Source organism: Chiloscyllium plagiosum, chromosome 2 (genome assembly GCF_004010195.1).
Source record: "Chiloscyllium plagiosum isolate BGI_BamShark_2017 chromosome 2, ASM401019v2, whole genome shotgun sequence".
Classification (NCBI taxonomy): Eukaryota; Metazoa; Chordata; class Chondrichthyes; order Orectolobiformes; family Hemiscylliidae; genus Chiloscyllium; species Chiloscyllium plagiosum.
Genome location: NC_057711.1, coordinates 53,533,376 through 53,553,798, shown reverse-complemented (window position 1 = coordinate 53,553,798; position 20,423 = coordinate 53,533,376). Strand labels below are relative to the sequence as shown.

General features: G+C 42.8%; 1 protein-coding gene across 1 annotated transcript in view; it reads left to right on the top strand.

The window, feature by feature from the left end:
* The window catches only part of lix1 (limb and CNS expressed 1), a 44,236-nt gene that overhangs the window by 8,225 nt on the left and 15,588 nt on the right, over positions 1–20,423 (top strand). The window contains exon 2 of the mRNA XM_043702835.1: positions 350–513. Within this exon, the coding sequence (XP_043558770.1) occupies positions 350–513 (164 nt within the window). The remainder of the gene's footprint in view (positions 1–349; positions 514–20,423) is intronic.

Genomic DNA, 20,423 nt, shown 5'->3' with positions numbered 1-20,423 from the left:
ATAGATTTTTGAACAGTAAAGGAATTAAGGGTTATGGTGAGCAGGTGGGAAAGTGGAGCTGAGTCCACAAAAGATCAACCATGTTTTAGAAGGCACATAGGGTCAGATGGCCTACTTCTGTTCCTATTTCTTATGTTATGTTTTTGCTGAGTTTTTCCAGCATTCTCTGTATTTGTTTCATTGTGTATTGATTTGTCTTAAACTGTTATAGTCTAGGTAATTCATATTGAATGCTTAAGAACAAATTACATTAGTTTCTGTTTACCCAAACTCATTAAACGGCAATAAGAAACATATTTTCTGAACTTCCCTAAACATTTTAAGATGCCCTATTTTTGTTCTCATACAGTACATGTGGTAGAAACATTGCAGGAATTTTGGGAGACAAAGAACAAGCAAGGAGCTGTCTTTAAGAATGGATGCCTTGTGGTATATGAGTCAGTGCCATCTCCTTTTGCTCCGTATGTATGTTATGTGACTCTGCCAGGAGGCAGTTGCTTCGGCAACTTTCAGGTAACACTCTTTTACCTTATATGTTGCATTACACATACCCGATTATTTTGTAGATTACACTGTAACAACAATGCACTGTTTTATAAAATACTCCTTTTGTCTCTTTGAATTTTTGCTTATCTCCAAAATGCTGATTGGATTCATGTGTAGTATGTAACAACCACAGAACAGTTCCATCAAACCAGAAATGTACTTTCTATTCAACTTTTTATAGTCAACTTTCTATTTAATTTGATGGCTGAATACCTCTAATTTACAATTATTGCAAGGCATTTGTCAGAAGATGCAAAATTAATTAATTCTTTTCACTGAACAACTTTTTTTTAGTTTGTCAGGGTTGGCACAATTATGTGATCTATTTGTTTCTCTTTCTGAAACTATTTGTATTCAGTGAAACATAGACCTCATAGCCTGGTAAGTCTTCCATTGTCACTATAAGACTGAAAAATGATGATGGCCTTTAACTCTGTCTGTGTGGAATTCCTTGTGACTGGGACAAAAGTGCACATTAAAGCAGAAATCCTCCAAGAGTTCTACTTTAAAACAATCTTCAAAAGGGCATGTTCAATTTTAATGTACTGATTCAGCACCTAAACTTAGTTTTGCCCTGTAACATCAATTGCCAAGTATTCTTATCTTCCCACCTATATCTGATTATAAACTAATTTTCCCTCAAAATTAGGCATTTTCGGGAGATGTGTAGAAAGAGCTTTTTTTTTAAATTTAGTCACGGGACGATGGTGTCACAAAATAATTGTCACAAGAGAAGTCATTGAATAATCTATTGAGACCAATGCCTAATGTAACAGCTTCTTTTCCTGCATATATCATTAAGTGCTAGCTCATATCCTGATTTCCCCACTTGGAGCACAGGCCTGCTGAGTGGATATGAAGCAGTTTATCATCGGGGGGATAGAATGGTGATGTGATGGAAGTCTCTTTCATGCACTATTTAATGATAGGTGCAAAGGGCTGTTAGAAGATTTGCAACAGCTTAACAGGTATGATACATAACAGAAAGAAACAAAGAACCAGAGGATATTTTGTCAAAATTGTGAAAAATAAATATAACAATGAGTAGCCTGGATGCTTTCTTTGTGTATCTATAAATGGCATAAAATAGCTATGCTCTGCCTCTTTCACTGAAGTGCAAAGGATGAAGTCTCTTTCCAATGATTGCTCATACTATGACATCACTCTAAACGTTCACACAATGAGATCACTTTTCTCTTTAGGGTGATCTGCGCAAGCTTGTGGTTAGCTGTACTGCACAAGGTGTCAGGAGATTTTTGAAGCAGGCCCCTCCTGCTCTGATGGGATAACTCAGATTCTAAATAAGCTAAAGAGATAAGAATTTCATTTTTAAAAGTTATTTTCAGAAGAAACCAGGATCTCTAAGATAATAAACCTTCCCTGATAATAGATTCTAACTCTTTTGGGACCTTTGAAATATCCAGTGTGGAACTCATACCTACTCACACCAAGCATGAAATCAGGACGATTGGATTGTGTGCTGGCTGGAAGCAATGGAATTTACAGTACAGGACAAGACCACTCAGCCTATCATGTCTGTGCTGGCTCATTGAAAGAACTATCAAACTAGCGCTCTTAGAGCCATAGAGTCATAGAGTTGTACAACATGGAAACAGGCCCTTTGGTCCAGCTCGTCCATGCCAACCAGATATCCCAACCCAATCTCTTCCTACCTGCCAGCACATGGCCCATATCCCTCCAAACCCTTCCTGTTCATATAATCATCCTGATGCCTTTTAAATGTTGCAATTGTACCAGCCTCCACCACTTCCTCTGGCAGCTCATTCCATACACGTACCACCCTCTACGTGAAAAAGTTGCCCTTTAAGTCTCTTTTACATCTTTTCCCTCTCACCCTAAACCTATGCCCTCTAGTTCTGGACTTCCCCATCCCCAGGGAAAAGACTTTGTCTATTTATCCTATCCATGCCTCTCATGACTTTGTAAACCTCAATCAGGTTACCCCTCAGCCTCCGCGCTTCAGGGAAAACAGCCCTAGCCGATCCAACCTCTCCCTATAGCTCAAATCCTCCAACCCTGGCAACATCCTTGTAAATCTTTTCTCAACCCTTTCAAGTTTCACGTTTTTCCAATAGGAAGGAGACCTGAATTGCACGCAATATTCCAAAAGTGGCCTAACCAATGTCCTGTACAGCCGCAACATGACCTCCCAACTCCTGTACTCAATACTCTGACCGATAAAAGAAAGCATACCAAACGCCTTCTTTGCTATCCAATTTACCTGCAACTCCACTTTCAAGGAGCTATGAACCTGCACTCCAAGGTCTCTTTGTTCAACAACACTTCCTAGGACCTTACCATTAAGTGTATAAGTCCTGCTAAGATTTGCTTTCCCAAAATGCAGCACCTTGCGTTTATCTAAATTAAACTCCACCTGCCACTTCTCAGCCCATTGGCCCATCTGATCAAGATCCTGTTGTAATCTGAGGTAACCTTCGCTGTCCACTACACCTCCAATTTTGGTGTCCTCTGCAAACTTACTAACTGTACCTCTTATGCTCACATCCAAATCATTCATATAAATGATGAAAAGTAGTGTTCTTCCAGTATGGTCTTATCTACTACTAAGTCTGTCCAAATTCTCATGAAGCTGCCTAATGTCTCCCTCACAGCATCCCTCCCACCAAGCTTTCTGTCATTGCAAACTTGGAAACATTACATTTGGCCCTACATCCAAATCATTGATAAAAATCTGGGACACAAGTATTGATCCTTGTACTACTCAACTAGTCACATAGTTCATCAACATGAAACTGATTTGTTTAAACCTGCTGTACATTTCCTGCCTGTTAGTCAATCCTTAATCCATGCTGGCATGTTATCTCCTTTTCCATGTGTTTTGGTAAGCAATCTCCCATGGACGATTTTAGCAAAAGCCTTCACAGAATCCAAGAATCCTACTCTTTATCAGTTCTATAAGTAACATCCTAAAAACCTCCAACAGGTTCATCAAATACAATTTCCATGGATAAATCCATGCTGACAATGCCAATTGTTATTCAAATGTACAGATAGTGCTTACTTTATAATAGGTTCCAGCATTTTCCCTGCTTCTGACGTAAGTCTAACAGGTCTGTTCTTCTCCATTTTCTCTCTTCCTCATTTCTTAAATAATGGGGTGACACTTGCTACCTTCCAATCTGCAGGAGCCATTGCAGAATCTGTAGAATTTTGGAAAATAATCACCAATAGTTTTTATATCCATGGCTACCTATATTAATCTTTCTGAGATATAGAATATTATGTAATACAGCACGGAGACAGGCCCTTTGGCCCAAACTGCTCCATGCTGACCAACATGTCCATCCATGCTAACTCCATTTCCCTGCAGTTGGCCCATACCCTTCCCAACCTTTCCTATCCATGTATTTGTCTAAATGCCTTTTAAATGTTGTTAAAGTACGTGCTTCAACCACTTCTGCTGGCAGCTCATTCCAGATGTCTACTGTCCTCTGTGTAAAAACGTTGCCCCACAAGTTCCCTTTTATTATTTCCCCTCTCACCTTAAACTGATGCCCTCTAGGTGTCAATTACCCAACCCTGGGAAAAGGCCTGAGTTCATTCACCCTACCCATTCCTCTCATGTACTTTACACCTATTTAAGCCCCACCCCAGTCTCCTATGCTCTAAAGAAAAAAGTCCTAGCTTGTCCAACCTCTCCCTATAACTCAGACCATTGAGTCCAGGCAACATCTTTATAAATTTTTTCTCCACATTTTTCTCCATCCTTTCTATAGCAAATAACCAAAACTGAACACAATACTCCAAGTGCAGCCTCACCAACGTCCTGTACAACTGCAACATAACTTCCCAACTTCTATACTCAATGCCCTGACTGATGAAGGCCAGTGTGCCAAAAGCCTGGGCACTTAACAACCATCAGTCTCATTAAGTTTTCCAACAGAACCTTTCCTAATTTCCTTCAATTACTCATTCTCTCCCGTGCCTTGCATTACTAATTCGAGGAAATTTCTTATACCTTCCTCAGTGATGACAGACACATGATTTAGCTTCTTTGCTGTTTCTTTGCTCCCCATTATAAATTCTTCTGACTCTGACCATAATGGACCCACATTTGTCTTAGCCAACTTCTTCCTTTTGAGATATCTATAGGAGCTTTTAATAGACATTTTTCTGCATTTTGCTAGTTTACGTTCATATTCTCTTTTCCCTTTGTTTATTAGTTTTGAAAGTGGAATTGAAGGTAATCAAATTGTGATCTCATTGAATGGTGGGCTGAAGGATCTAATTATGCTCCTACATCTTATGGTTTTATCATCCTCCTTTGCTGTATTCCAAAATACTCCCAATCCTCAGGGTTACTATGATTTCTGACAACTTCATAGGTTGTATCTTTTGAACTTTTTCAGTCCTTAACTTACTTTGTTAGCCATGGTTGACTGGAACCTCGATGATTTGGAACCATATCCACCGAGGTAATGCAGCCCTCCAAACAGGTACACTGGGTACCCAACTGGCAATCCAAAAGAGAGGTACTGAGAACAGACTGCCCTTAATTTGATGGACCACCACACTCCAGGTTCCAGGTTCCAGGTACCAGAGACTCCAAAATCCATTTTCAGTGGAGATTAACAACATTTAACAATATTACATTAACAACATTTAAAAGGCATTTGGACAAATATATGGATAGGAAAGGATTAGAAGAATAAGGGCTAAGTGCAGGGAAATGGGATTAGAGTGGACAGACATTTTGGTCAGCATGGATCAGTTTGGGCAAAGGGCCTGTCTCTGCGTTGTGAAACTCTATGACTCTATGACAACTATCATTGAAATGGCATGAACGACAGACCACGAAAATGAGAAATGCTGGGCTGGGAGTTGGGACTTGGGGGATTACAACTTTTTCCAGCATTTTCTCTGAAAAAGAGACAGTTGTGATTGTGGTGAAAATATAGGTCTTAGTTCTGGTCAATGTAAGCGAGTTAATGCTCAAATGTCCCTTGCCTAATGTGATGTATGTATTGAAAATTTTAAACTTGCTACTGGGTTAGCTTTGGAGAGGATGTAAGTAACTTCTATTTAGATTACTTTAAATTTTATTTAATTTAAAGTATTTAAATATTTCACCTCTTGAATATCATACACATTTTCCCAACTTCTGAGTTGTGCTTTCAGTGTCAGATACATTAAACATTGAGTACAGACTGTTACTTTATTGCTCCTAGGATATAGCCTTCAGCTGTCACCTCTCTTGTGGACCACCGCTACATTTATTTTCTGACAGGAATTCCCATATGTGTGGAACCATTACTCCACAGGGTTGTGTTGTCTTCCACGTTATACATACATCCCTTTCTGTATACGATTGATACCTCACTCATCACTGTAACAAACTATTTCTTCAGTTGACTTATAAATAAAAATTCTTACTTTGTAGACTGTCAGTGATTATTCTCTGTAGTCACAATTTATGTCATGTCAAAATCAACTTCCTTCGTGATCTTTGCTGTAATAATTGGTCATTTAAACTATACAACACCCACCACAACAGAGCCTCCTTTGTTTGTGCCATTGGACACAAAACAAATTATTGTCTCGATTAGAGTGGTGCTGGAAAAGCATAGCAGGTCAAGTAGCATCCGACGAGCAGAAAAATCGACATTTCGGGCAAAAGCCCTTCATCAGGAATAGAGGCAGAGTGCCTGCAGAGTGGAGAGATAAATGAGAGGACGGTGGGGGTGGGGAGAAAGTAGCATAGATTACAATAGGTGAATGGGGGTGGAGATGAAGGAGATAGGTCAGGGAGGAGGATGGGGGAAGATAGCAAAGATGTGCAGGTAAAATTTTGATGGATGTGGAAGGCTCCTTTAGGTCCTTGGATGGAGGTGAGGGAGGAGGTGTGGGCGCTGGTTTTACAGTTCCTGCGGTGGCAGGGGAATGTGCCAGGATGGGAGGGTGGGTCGTAGGGGGGCGTGGACCTGACCAGGTAGTCACGGGGGGAACGGTCTTTGCGGAAGGCGGAGAGGGGTGGGGAGGGAAATATATCCCTGGTGGTGGGGTCTGTTTGGAGGCGGAGAGGGGTGGGGAGGGAAATATATCCCTGGTGGTGGGGTCTGTTTGGAGGCGGAGAGGGGTGGGGAGGGAAATATATCCCTGGTGGTGGGGTCTGTTTGGAGGCGGAGAGGGGTGGGGAGGGAAATATATCCCTGGTGGTGGGGTCTGTTTGGAGGCGGAGAGGGGTGGGGAGGGAAATATATCCCTGGTGGTGGGGTCTGTTTGGAGGCGGAGAGGGGTGGGGAGGGAAATATATCCCTGGTGGTGGGGTCTGTTTGGAGGTGGCGGAAATGTCGGTGGATGATTTGGTTTATGCGAAGGTTGGTAGGTGGAAGGTGAGCACCAGGGGGCTTCTAACCTTGTTACAGTTGGAGGGGTGGGATTTGAGGGCAGAGGGGTGGGAAGTGGATGAGATGCGTTGGAGGGCATCTTTAACCACGTGGGAAGGGAAATTGCGGTCTCTAAAGAAGGAGGCCATCTGGTGTGTTCTGTGGTGGAACTGTCCTCCTGGGTGCAGATATGGCAGAGACAGAGGAATTGGGAATACGGGATGGCATTCTTGCAGAAGGTAGGGTGGGAAGAGGTGTAATCCAGGTGGCTGTGGGAGTCGGTGGGTTTGTAAAAAAGTGTCAGTGTTAAGTCAGTCGTCATCAATGGAGATGGAGTACCTGGATTACACCTCCTCCCACCTTACCTCCTGCAAAAATGCCATCCCGTATTCCCAATTCCTCTGTCTCCGTCGTATCTGCTCCCAGGAGGACAGTTCCACCACAGAACAAACCAGATGGCTTCCTTCTTTAGAGACCGCAATTTCCCTTCCCACATGGTTAAAGATGCCCTCCAACGCAACTCGTCCACATCCCGCCCCTCCGCCTTCAAACCCCACTGCTCCAACTGTAACAAGGACAGAACGCCCCTGGTCCTCACTTTCCCCCCCACCAACCTTCGCATAAACCACATCATCCGACGACATTTCCACCATTCCAAACAGACCCCACCACCAGGGATATATTTCCCTCCCCACCCCTTTCCGCCTTCCGCAAAGACCGTTCCTTCCGTAACTACCTGGTCAGGTCCACGCCCCCTACAATCCACCCTCCCTCCCCTGCCACCGCAGGAATTGCAAAACCTGCAGCCATACCTCCTCCCTCACCTCCATCCAAGGCCCTAAAGGAGCCTTCCACATCTATCAAAGTTTTACCTGCACATCCACAAATATCATTTATTGTATCCATTGCTCCCGATGCGGTCTCTTCTATATTGGGGACACTGAACGCCACCTAGCAGAGTGCTTTAGGGAACTTCTCCGGGACACCCACACCAATCAACCCCACCGCCCTGTGGCCCAACGTTTCAACTCCCCCTCCCACTCAGCCGAGGACATGGAGGTCCTGGGCCTCCTACACTGTCGCTCCCTCACCACCCAACACCTGGAGGAAGAACGCCTCATCTTCCGTCTCGGAACACTTCAACCCCATGGCATCAATGTGGATTTCACCAGTTTGCTCATTTCCCCTTCCCCCACCTCACCCCAACTCCAACCTTCCAGCTCAGCACAGTCCCCATGACCTGTCCTACCTGCCTATCTTCCTTTCCACCTATCCGCTCCACCCTCCTCTCTGACCTACCACCTTCATCCCCACCCCCATTCACCTATTGTACTCTTTGCTACCTTCCCCCACCCTCTTCTCTGACCTATCACCTTCATCTCCACCCCCATTCACCTATTGTACTCTATGCTACTTTCTCCCCAACCCCACTCCCCTCTCATTTATCTCTCCACTCTGCAGGCACCTTGTCTCTATTCCTGATGAAGGGCTTTTGCCCGAAACGTTGATTTTCCTGCTCCTCGGATGCTGCCTGACCTGCTGTGCTTTTCCAGCACCACTCTGATCTAAACTCTGGTTTCCAGCATCTGCAGCCTTTGTTTTTGCCTAACAAAACAAATTATTACCTAACCAGCGTTTCACTTTAACTCTCCCGTATGGCTCCTTTGTTCATGACCATTGATCATAACCCCTGGTCACTTATAGAAATAACAAAATTTTAATGCCAACATGCGTTTTTTGAAAGAGGAAAGCTGCAGCTAAATGAATGATATTTAAATGGATATTTAAAGCAAAAGATCCTGAAATGCCTCATCTAAGAGGTATCAAGGAGCTTCCAAAGAATGAACTTATAAGGGGGAAATGCACTACACATTAAACTGTAACTGCCTATGCGGTGACTCAGACTATAAACATGTTGGGAGAAAACGTTACAGCCTGGGCGAGGGATATGCTTTTGTGTCTTCCCCATTCAAAAATACACAAAAACCGGGGTTAATAGCCAGTCGAACCCTCTGTGTGTGTTAATGGAAGAGAGTATGCTGGTGCACTCAGGTGCTTGAGTGTCCCAGGCCATAGACCCCAACACCATAAGACATAAGAACTGCAAGTCTGGCGGCATGGTGGCACAGTGGTTAGCACTGCTACCTCACAGCGCCAGAGACCCGGGTTCAATTCCCACCTCAGGCAACTATCTGTGTCGAGTTTGCACGTTCTCCCAGTGTCTGCGTGGGTTTCCTCCCACAGTCCAAAAATGTGCAGGTTAGGTGAATTGGCCATGCTAAATTGCCCGAAGTGTTAGGTGAAGGAGTAAATGTAGGGGAATGGGTCTGAGTGGGTTGCTCTTCGGAGGGTCGGTGTGGACTTGTAGGGCCGAAGGGCCTGTTTCCACACTGTAAGTAATCTAAAGTAAACCATTCAGCCCATCAGGTCTGCTCCACCATTCAAGGAGATCACAGCTGATCTGGTAATCCTCAATCTACTTTCCATAACCCTTGATTCCCTCACTGATTAAAAATCTGCATCTCAGCCTTGAATACATTTAATGACCCAGCATCAACAGCCTTCTACAGTGGCAACTTCCACAGACATATCACCCTTTGAGAGAAGAAATTGCTCATTAGCTCTGTCTTAAATAGATGATTCCTTACTCTGAGATTATGCCGTCTGGTCCTAGACTCTCCCACAAGGAGAAACAACTTTTCTTCATCGATGCTCTCAAGTCCTCTAAGAATTTAGCATGTTTCAACAAATTCACCTCTCATATCTCTATTTTTCAGTGAGTACAAGCAAAACCTACCCAACCTCTCCTCATAAGACAATTTCCCCGTAACCAGGATCAGCATTTTTAACCTTCTCTGCACTGCCTAAATTGACAGATATCATTTCCAAGATAAGGGGCTGTGGTCTGACTATTGCTTTGTATATTTTAGCAAACCCTCACTCCTTTTGTACTCCAATCCCTTTGAAAGTAACATTAATGCCACAGAAATGTAAGGCAATGACTACCTCCATGAAGAGACAGTCTAACCACCACTCATTGACATTCAATGGTGTTACTGAATCCCCGACTATCAACATTGTGGGGGCTACCATTGTCCAGAAACTCAACTGGACTTGCCATATAAATGCAGTGGCTACAAGAGCAGGTCAGAGGTTAGGAATAGTTCAACGAGTAAATCACCTCCAATGACACTCAAGAAGCTTCATATCATCCAAGACAAAGCAACCAGCTTTATTGGCACCACATCCACAAGCATTCACACTCTGCACCTCTGATACCCATTACCAGCAGTGGGTACTATCTACAAGATGCACTGCAAAAATTCACCAAAGATCCTTAGACAGCACCTTCCAAACCTATAGCCACTTCCATCTAGAAGGACGTGGGCAATAAATGCAAGGGAAAACCACGACATGCAAGCTTCCTTCCAAGACACTCACCTTCCAGAATTGGAAAATATCACTGTAACTTCTGTTTTGCTGGGACAATATTCCGGTAATCCCTCACTAACAGCAGTGGGTGCAGGAGATGAGTGTGAGCTGAGTCGAGTGTGTGAATGGGGGTATGATTGTGAGCTGTGTCGGGTGTGTGAATGGGGTGTGTAATTGTGAGCTGTGTCGGGTGTGTGAACGGGGGCTGTGATTGTGAGCTGTGTTGGATATGATTGTGATTGTGAGCTGTGTCGGGTATGTGAATGGGAAATGATTCTGAACTGTGTCAGGGGTGTGTGAATGGGGAGTGATTATGAGTTGTGGCTCGGGTGTGTTCATGGGAGAAGATTGTGAGCAGTATTAGGCATATTTTGGGGGTTATTGTGAACAGTGTCTGGGTTGTCTGAGGGTTCTTGTGGGCTGTGTCTGAAGTGTGTGAGTGGAAGATGATTGGGAGCTGTGTCAAGGGTGAGCAGCAGCTGAGGGTAAGGGGTGGTGGGAGAGTGTGGGCTGTGACAGGATTGTGACAATACTGGCCTATGTCAGAACGAAGAGTTTCCATGGTGCTCTGGGAGTGGTGGCTGATGGTGAGCAAGGGTAGCTGCAATGCTGTGAACACTGAAAAGGACAGACAAGAGGAAGGTAGCATTGCTGGGATGAAGCTTCACCATCTGGTCTCCCCAGTCTGCATTTTGCTGGTTCCAAGCTTGAACTAGAACAGGAAGGTCTTAAGTGAAAATGAGGGGCCAATTTTAAACTGGGGTCAGTGCCATGCAGTCTTACTCCATGACTGAAGATCTGCCTCAATGTTTAGAATTAAATTTGCTGACACTGACGATCATAATGTGGAATGTATAAGTATAAATCCTTCAATATTTGGCTCGTTGTGGTACAATTAGTAACTTAGAACTAATTAACTGCTTCTTTTGTTAATTTAAGGCTTCCTTAAATTTCTTTGAATTGGAGATCAACAGCAGCAGTTATGACGCCAAGGGCAAGTAAATAGCAACTGTAAGAAACTGGAGAATGAAGTAACCATTAAACATAAGGAATTAATTCCTTTCACATCCTGGAAGTGTACACAAAGGTTTTTGAGCAGTGATCTGAGGAATCCTGAATAGTTAAAGTAGGTACAGCTGAACTGCAAAGTTTTTTTGAGGACACTGTTCCTTTATCCTCGTACCATGACTGTTGTGTCACATCTTTAGCACCCGAGAGTAACCTTACGATGATGCCAAATAGAGCTGCAACCCACAGGTCATAAACAACAATGTGTGGGTAGAACCAGTCAAGACATTTGCTGAGGCTTACTTTGACATTCAGAGCATCTCTCTCCATCCTTAACGTGTTTTATGAGCAGCGGGGTGAGTTTCTTGCTAGACAGCAGTGAGTTGCAAACTAAGGGGGATAATTGCTTATTAAGTGCCTTATAAACACCACAGCCCACCATTTAAATCTGCCAAACAATCAGATTTCAAGAAAACTTGGCATGGAAACCAGAGTAGGTGCCTGATAGATCATATCTGCCACTTGCTCTGAAGGACCTACATGTTGCACATTACTAAACAGCATCTTACAGTGCGATCCATGAGTAACAGCCACATGCATATCCCTCTGCATGAATGTTGGGATCCAGCAGCTAATAACTTATCACAACCACTATGGCAATTCTTGATACACTGGCATCGTGCTCTGGATGTGCATTGAACTTTCCCTATAAATTAGATTAGATTAGATTAGATTACTTACAGTGTGGAAACAGGCCCTTCGGCCCAACAAGTCCACACCGACCCGCCGAAGCGCAACCCACCCATACCCCTACATTTACCCCTTTAGCCTAACACTACGGGCAATTTAGCATGGCCAATTCACCTGACCCGCACATTTTTGGATTGTGGGAGGAAACCGGAGCACCCGGAGGAAACCCACGCAGACACGGGGAGAACGTGCAAACTCCACACAGTCAGTCGCCTGAGTCGGGAATTGAACCCGGGTCTCTGGCGCTGTGAGGCAGCAGTGCTAACCACTGTGCCACCGTGCCGCCCACAAAGACCAGCACACAGCTGAAGGATTGGATCAGGTTGCAACGCAAGGCTGCTCGCTTGCTCTCTTAGCATACACTCGCGCAGTGCCTACCTCCATGCTCACAACATCCATGCTTTGCCTTGTATGCCATTTGGCACAGTTACACAACGAGCAATCCTCAGTCAAGCGGAAAGCCATTTTGCTGTAAAGGGGTATGCTGTGTCAATCTCACACATGTAAGTGTAGGGCTAACAGAGTAAGCAAATATACAATGATTGGTCAAGAGTCTGGGCACTTCTCATCTGGGGCTGCCTGGGTAGATCACTCAGGGGTGGGCCACAGTCGGTTTGTTGGTCCCATTAACAGAAACTGTGGGAAAGTCATGGGTTGTAGGCAGCTGCTGTCATGGAAGGAAATTTGGTAGGTTATTCTTCAGGACTGTAGGCTGGGGTATAGGGTATAGGGAGGGGGAATGACAATTGTGAAGGAGGGCAGCAGTGTCTACAAGGGGAGTATATGATGAAACATGGCTGTGAAGGGGTTCATGTGGGATGCATGGTTCATCTATTGTTAGGAATGCCCTGACTTCAAAGTGGGAGGGGGGGAATGCTTGTAACACCATCCTTAGCATCATGGCATCACCACATCATATGCCGGGGGCTATGTTGGAAATGCGGGTCAGTGCAGACTCATGTAGACAAGTTTGGTGGAGACCGCAGGACATGGGAAGCCTGTAGGATTTATGGAAAGGCCAATCAGAAAGTGGATTTGGATGTTTGAGGACTCACTGACAAGCTGAGACAGCAGCTGTAAGCCGCTGGACAAGAAGCTCATAGTTTTTATGGGCAACATGTTGGCACAGATAGAAGATTGGCTAACTAACAAGCAGATAGTAGGAATAAATGGGTCTTCTTCAAGCTGGCAGGATGTCATAAGTGGTGTGCCACAGCAGTTAATGCTGGGCTTAATCATAATATATCTAAATGATTTGGCTGAAGTAATCAAAGGTATGGTCGCTAAATTTGCTGAGGGAAAAATTAGGCATGAAATTGATTTGTGAGGAAAAGATAAGGAGTCTACAGAGATATCAATTGGCTAAGTGAGGAGGAAAAGATCTGACAAATGGGTACAATCTGGGAAAGTGTGAAATACCCATTTTGGCAGCAAATTGTTCATGCTGCTTTCTGGAGGTAATCAATAAATTCTAAGACAGGGTTTCCCATCTGATTATTAACATGCTTGTTATGAGGTCACCAATTCTCCAGGCAGAATTTTTAACACATTAAAGATATGTCTCCAAACAAATGAATTAATCCTGACAAGAAAAATGCTGGAATATGTACTGCATTTACAATTGTGTGAACCTGCACAATCTTCTCTAAAACCGTTGCTATGGAAATTCATCTTTAAGTTTGAACACTTTTTCAGAAGTTAGGGCTACCCGGTAAGTCTTGAAACGATGACTGCAATTTTCAAAAAAGTAATCATAATTACATGTGTCTACAACTTTCACAGAAATAATGAACTCTAGGCAGAATTTAATCCCTTCTTTTCCAGTTACAATAGCTGCTTGACTATTCAGTTTTGTTTTAGCCAAAATAAATACTGGTATAACAACTGTGGATTTCATACACATAACTGAATGGTTAACAGTAAAACAGAATCTCAGTAACTTTGTTTTGATTAGTACCTTTGATAAATGGAAAATGATATTATAACTCAGATGTGATGATGGAGTTTACATGGATAATTTAAAGAATGAATTCTGAAAGGTATTTGCCAGAGCCTGGAAAGTATCATTAACTTTAAACAGATGATAGTTTTAGGATGTCAAGGTAGAAGTGGAAATATGAGCTCCCTGTAACTTTAAAAATAAGTCACTTTTTACTTTTTAAGCTGCATTTTGTTATCAGAGATGTTGGTAGATTTGTAATCAAACTACACAATTGACACCTGTCTTAATGCATAGCAATGCCTGTGTCCACCAGGTTTAATGAGAATATGGTAAATAAAGCAGCCATGCTTGCCTGTTGTAAATCCAAGACCAACCTAAAGAGATAAGAAATTAACTTCAACAGGAATTCTTTAGTTTGTCTAATGTGACTTTGACAAAAAGAAAGTAAGTCCCAGAAAAACAACAACTACATCCCAGAAAAACAACAACTAGTATGCTGGAGTTTTAACAAAAAGAAGCTCAAGCCAAAGTCCACCCATTTAACATTTATCTATTTTACCCCAAACGTAATACTCAAATATTGAAGTGTGTTCCACTTATTCAAAACCGCATCTGAGCTTTATTCCCCTTTTTGCAAGGTTTATTCCCCTTCCACATCTCCTGGCAATACATCATTCCCATCAACATTAAAGCTTGTTCATATGCAAAATAAAAGTTGACTTTGTTAATTATGATAGGGCCAGCGGACAGCTTGGGTCTGAGGGCAAACATAGGAAAAGAGTGGAGAACTTGAAGCTCCTTCACTTTGATATGATGTGACTGAGGGAGGAAACATTAGAAAAGAGCATAATAATGAATAAGCCCAGATTTTGCAGTATAAAGAGCAGAAAGACTAACAACACCCTCTTTTATTGTGGGGTAAATTGGGAAGCAATTTCTGGTAATGTTCAATCTCTGTAAACATTGCACCCACAAGAAATAGTTATGTAACATCAGAAAATGTTACCACTATTCAGCTTGGTGGCACAGTGGTTAGCACTGCTGCCTCACAGCACCAGGGACTTAGACTCGATTCCAGCCTTGGTTGACTGTCTGTGTGGAGTTTGCGCATTCCCCCTGAGTCTACATGGGTGTCTGTCTGATGCTCCAGTTTCCTCCCCAGTCCAAAGTATGCACTTTAGGTGGTTTGGCCATGCTAAATTGTCCATTGTGTCCAGAGATGTGCAGGCTAGGTGGCTTAGCCGTGGGAAATGTGAGGTTACAAGGATAAGGTGGGGTCTGGATCTTGGTGGAATACCTATGAAAGAATTGAACCCGGAGCCAGAATGACCTCCGCGGGGAGGCTTAAGCATGAGTTTGCCAGCAACGGATTGATTCGGCTACCGGGTTGATCCTGCCAGTAGCATATGCTCGTCTCAAACATTAAACCATGCATGTATAAGTACATATGGCCGGTTCAGGGAAACTGTGAACGGATCATTAATTGAGACATTTGAATGAGTCGTCACTGTCACAAGGTCTTGCAACCTGCCCGAGGTTATCTCAAGTCACCAAAGCTACCAGGCAAGCCTGGATTGGTTTTGGTCTGATAAATGCATGCATCCCAACAGAGATCACCCTTCAGAGGATCAAATGGCCTCTTTCCGCCTCTTACATTCTAAACAAAGGTCAAATGTGTATCACGATATTTGGCTCTGGTAGTGGATTCACAATGTTTTATACATCACATCTAAAACAGCTGAAAGGAAAGGTCCTTATAAACAGATGTAACTTACAAAGTAAAATGCTACTTTATCTCACAGTATAACTGCTGGTGTATCACATACCACTCAGGGTGTCTGAGGTGCTGAGTAACATGCATTTTGACATGTATATTGTAAAGTGGAGCTATGACTAATGATGGTAGGAGTGCTAAATTTCTTTCCTTGACATGACACATTTCGTCATTTGTGTAAATAATGTGAACATAAGAAATATAGTTAATGTGTTTGCAGATCACATCAAAATTGGGGGTGTAATGCACAGCAAAGAAGGTTACCTCAGAGTATAACAGGATCTTGATCAGATAGACCAATGGTCCAATAGGCCAAGTGGCAGATGGAGTTTAATTTAGATAAATGTGAGGTGCTGCATTTTGGAAAAGCAAATCAGGGCAGGACTGATACACTTAATGGTAAGGTCCTGGGGAGTGTTACTGAACAAAAAGACCTTGTTTGCAGGTTCATAGTTTCTTAAAAGTGGAGTCTCAGGTGGATAGGATAGTGAAAAAGGCATTTTAATATGCTTTCCTTTGGGATCCAAGATGGCGGCGACCCAGTAAGACTGAATCTATAGTGCTCCTCCCAAGACTTGGGCACAGTGGGTCACCTACCCCCTACCAAGCTCACCAAATCATTTATAAATCATTTATAATAGTTTAATAACTCAATTAGTTGTGTAATATTACATTTAAGCAACTTTATCCTAAGTTAAAATGACTAAAGGGAAGGGAGCCCGCAGCTCTCAGCAAGCAGGAACCCCTCCCCCACCCTCTCCAGCTGCAGCAGTGGCGTCCACAGCCGCCCCGGGGGACTTACCAACAGTAGCAAGTCTTGCAGAAATGCTTTCCAAGCTTGACTCAAAGATCGATGCCTTTATCGTCGAATCCAGAAATCGTTGGGAGTCGCTCTCGGCCGCGCTGCAGAAGCACGACCGTGAAATTGAAGAAATTCAACGCCGAGTCGGAGGGGCGGAGTTAAAGGCCCGACCTCGGGGTGCTGCATTTTGGAAAAGCAAATCAGGGCAGGACTGATACACTTAATGGTAAGGTCCTGGGGAGTGTTACTGAACAAAAAGACCTTGTTTGCAGGTTCATAGTTTCTTAAAAGTGGAGTCTCAGGTGGATAGGATAGTGAAGGCATTTTAATATGCTTTCCTTTATTGACCAGAGCATTGAGTATAGGAGTTGGGAGGTCATGTTGCGACTGTACAGGACATTGGTTAGGCCACTTTTGGAATATTGTGTGTAGTTCTGGGCTCCCTGCTATAAGAAGGATATTGTGAAACTTGAAAGGGTTTAGAAAATATTTACAAGGATGTTGCTAGGGTTGGAGGGTTTGACCTATAGGGAGAGGCTGAATAGGCTGGGGCTGTTTTTCAGCGTTGGAAGCTGAGGGATGATGTTATAGAGATTTATAAAATCATGAGGGGCATGAATAGGATAAATAGACAAGGTCTTTTTCCGGGATTCGGAAAGTCCAGAACTAGAGGGCATAAGTTTAGGGAGAGAGGGGAAAGATTTACAAGGGGCCTAAGAGGCCTTACAAATGGATGAGGAAGGACATTACTTCAACTGGGACAACACAAACCAGAGTCACGCACGAGAATTCCTAGAAGAATGGCATTCCAGCCAGAACTCTATCAATAAACACATTGACTTGGATCCCATTTACCACCTTGGTAAAAACAATGACTGCAGATGCTGGAAACCAGATTCTGGATTAGAGTGGTGCATCCAAGGAGCAGGAAAATCGACATTTCAGGCAAAAGCCATTCATCAGGAATGCTGAACGTCTGAACTGCTGCGCTTTTCCAGCACCACTCTAATCCAGAATCCCATTTACCACCCCCTGAGAAAAAGAACAGGAAATGGCATCACCATAGGAAATAATGTCACCACAGGACATGACATCACCAGCCCAAGGAAACCCAAACATATAAATAGAAAGCGGGCTACACCACCAGTGCTTCATCCGGAGGCTCACTGAAGATGTTACCTAATATGGTGTTAAAATATCTGTAAAGGAACCTTTCAGCTCAGCAAGCAAACCTATACCCAGAACGACAACCTGAACTACAAATCTTCTCAAAACACATTAACAATTTACATTTATAGACTACATTACAAATGCATTGCCCATGCTCAGATGGGAAAAACATGCACTTTTATTAAATAAACTAATTATATTGCTGACTTTATTAATAAAAAAAATACCAAACACATAATTATATTTAACTTCCTTCATCTCAAGAAATCCTTATAATGCCAAACATCTCATTCAAGTGCAGAAAACACTGGAATTCATAGTTTCACATCAATCAAAACTGTTTGTAGCAGGCAATCAAACTCTGAAGTGGAAGATATCCCACTGTGATAATGGAAACTCATGAAGTTAGTCATATTTCACTCATCCAGCAATAGTGACAGACTGAACGAGAAAGCAATTTAAAAAATGTTTTTATTAGTGTTAAGATTGAAATGTCTGGAGTTTTAAATACCTTAACTATCTTGACAAGTCTCTATGATGGCTTAAAATTTCTTTGACAGCTTTGACAGTCCCAATAGGTCTATGCACTTTTAATGTTAAAACATGTTTACTTATAACAATCCGAAAGGGCACTTAACTTCCTGTAAATGGGACCTTAACTTTCCCAAATGCGGCCCTCCAATCCCTCCGTTCCAACCCCAACCTCACTATCAAACCGGCAGACAAGGGAGGCGCGGTAGTAGTTTGGCGCACCGACCTTTACACCGCTGAGGCTAAACGCCAGCTCGCGGACACCTCCTCCTACTGCCCCCTCGGATGAACTTGAGCGAATATTGAGTGCAGGTTTGAAAATTACCTCAGGGGCATACTCTTGAGTTGCTGCTGTAGAACAGTGCATGTTGTATATCATGTACTGATGGATTCAGAAGTTGATTTCAAATAAATCCTTTTCAGAGCAGCAATGAGTTTTCCTACTGCCATTATTTGAGGTTTCTGAGTTTAATTTTTTTCAAAGTTTTTTCCTGTGGATGTCAATGATTCAAGTGTTGAAGTTCTAAGATATTTTTATATTACTCTGTTGGATTTGACGATGATCTCAATGTCATATTACTGTGCAGTATCAATTCTTTCTATAAGATAACATTTTTGGATTTATGTATCATTCGTACAGAATTATTATTCTGTATTTATTCTGTATTTCAAAGAAAAATATGACAGCAAAGTAGATTGGATTTTATCTTGATTCTGCTTCCACTTTACCAACACCTTCCACCCCGACCTCAAATTCACCTGGACCGTCTCAGACTCCTCCCTCCCCTTCCTAGACCTTTCCATTTCTATCTCGGGTGACCGAATCGACACAGACATCTACTATAAACTGACCGACTCCCACAGCTACCTAGACTACACCTCCTCCCACCCTGCCCCCTGTAAAAACGCCATCCCATATTCCCAAGTCCTTCGTCTCTGCCGCATCTGGTCCCAGGAGGACCAGTTCCAAAACCGTACAACACAGATGGCCTCCTTCTTCAAAGACCGCAATTTCCCCCCAGACGTGGTTGACGATGCCCTGCACCGCATCTCTTCCACTTCTCGCTCCTTCGCCCTTGGGCCCCGCCCCTCCAATTGCCACCAGGACAGAACCCCACTGGTCCTCACCTACCACCCCACCAACCTCCATGTACAGCGTATCATCCGCCGTCATTTCCACCACCTCCAAATGGTCCCCACCACCAGGGATATATTTCCCTCCCCTCCCCTATCAGCGTCCTGAAAAGACCACTCCCTCTCCAGGCTATCAAAACAAATTCACAAGTTTTGGATTCAGACTATCCTCTTATCTGCTCTAACTTGCATACTTTAGGTTTCAGGCACTTCAGACACATGCATGGGTGGAGGCAGCTGATTATTCTGTCTTTGTAAACTGAGCAAAGCGAAACGTGAACCATTACATTCTAGTTCCTGCAAAAATGAGAACTTTTTTAAGGGGGCGCTTAAAATTTCCAAGGAGTTTACTACCTTGATCAGGGTTGGACATGTGGCATGAACATGTGGTCATGCTTAAACGACACAATGCATTATTAATCTATTGTCGAGACTCTAGTAAAAACTTTAATGAGTGTCCATTTTTTTTGTTTCATTTCCTGTTTTGCTAATTATTTTACATTGTTGTAGGCTATTTCATTATAAATATCATTTCTTATCCAAGAGGGCAGATTTAAATAACCTATTCCCAGGCCTCTGTTGTTCTAAATGTACTAATGTTTTGGTCCAGCATATTTCTAACTCTTCAACAATCAACTCAACTCAACTGTCATGAATGTAAATCTGGAAACTGTAGATAAACTGTCCATGGTAGTATAGATGTGTAATGTAGATATTTACACCTACCCTTGAAATGATTTTGAGATCTGAAACTGAATCCCCAGTAAAGATAATCCTTCACTTATACGAAAACAGAATTCACCAAATGCTTTCCACTTCGAAGAAAAAGAATTGATTATAAATTGTGAAAGATTAATTTAGTATTGTTTTAATTGTATTTAACACATTAAATGTGGTCACGTTGGGAAATAAAAAAGTTTTGACTCTTTACCTTCCTCCAATAATTTACATCTTCCCAAAGGCTTT